At 38.1% G+C, this 944-nt stretch overlaps 1 protein-coding gene across 1 annotated transcript in view; it reads right to left on the reverse strand.

The window, feature by feature from the left end:
* fam219b (family with sequence similarity 219 member B) overlaps positions 1 to 944 on the reverse strand; it is a 15,209-nt gene that overhangs the window by 11,523 nt on the left and 2,742 nt on the right. Inside the window, exon 3 of the mRNA XM_032517956.1 lies at positions 340 to 433. Within this exon, the coding sequence (XP_032373847.1) occupies positions 340 to 433 (94 nt within the window). The remainder of the gene's footprint in view (positions 1 to 339; positions 434 to 944) is intronic.

Consider the following 944-nt stretch of genomic DNA (forward strand, 5'->3'; position numbering starts at 1 on the left):
TTATAACCTTATGACAAAAAACAAACAAATCCCACTTCCATTTTTAATAACAGAGACTGATTGCATTCCCTAAACATATATGTTATCTCAATTGTTTGAAATTGAGATTTGTTAATAGATTATGAAGTAAAATTTTATTTCTGAATTGTTTTTAAAAAACCCAAATAAGTCACGGGTCAGTGTGACCCAAGGGATACGAGAGGGTCCTGGAAGTGAAGACAATACGAGGGTTAAAGGCATGCCAATAAACCAGAGCGTGGTTTTATCCCGTCCCGGAATGCTGTGTGGACTAGCCAGACCCTCCTCCACAGCACTGTGCAGAATAACTCCTCTCCTTACCTCTTAGCTCCTTGCCTGGGCTGATGCACCACTGGAGGTCCTGGTGAGAGGGCTTTCTTCTTCAGGGCTTTCCTCGCCATTTCCCGGTGTTTCTCTATGAATTACAAACAAACAAAAACAAAGCAACACGTCAAATAAGAACTGTATTGTGCTGATAACACTATGCAGTATATGGAAAGAATAGTCATATCTCAGTGTAGGACTTGAGATTCATGAAGCGTCCAACACACACTCCTAACAGGTGTATGTAAGGTCTTTGAGAATTACTGACAGTGTGTCGATCAGACTTCTCAATTAAAATCAGTGATTTTGTTTTATAGTTTTTTTCTGCATGGTGTAGATTGAACACATTTTAAAGCCTGATTAAGGAAAAGAAAAACATAAAATTACCTGTTTGACAACGTGCTGGCTCTGGTATTGTTTTGTTCCAATAATTCAAGCAGAGCGTGTGACTAAATCCAATCAATACCTTTGCAGAAGCTTGTTTTCATTTTAAAGCTTTTACGCCTAACATTTTGATATTAATAAACATCCGTTACATTCAAGCCATTGCCAAATGAGTTGAGACAAAGTTAATTATGACTATCAGCTCCACACAACTCTCT

This window comes from Etheostoma spectabile, chromosome 1, assembly GCF_008692095.1.
Source record: "Etheostoma spectabile isolate EspeVRDwgs_2016 chromosome 1, UIUC_Espe_1.0, whole genome shotgun sequence".
Lineage (NCBI taxonomy): Eukaryota > Metazoa > Chordata > Actinopteri > Perciformes > Percidae > Etheostoma > Etheostoma spectabile.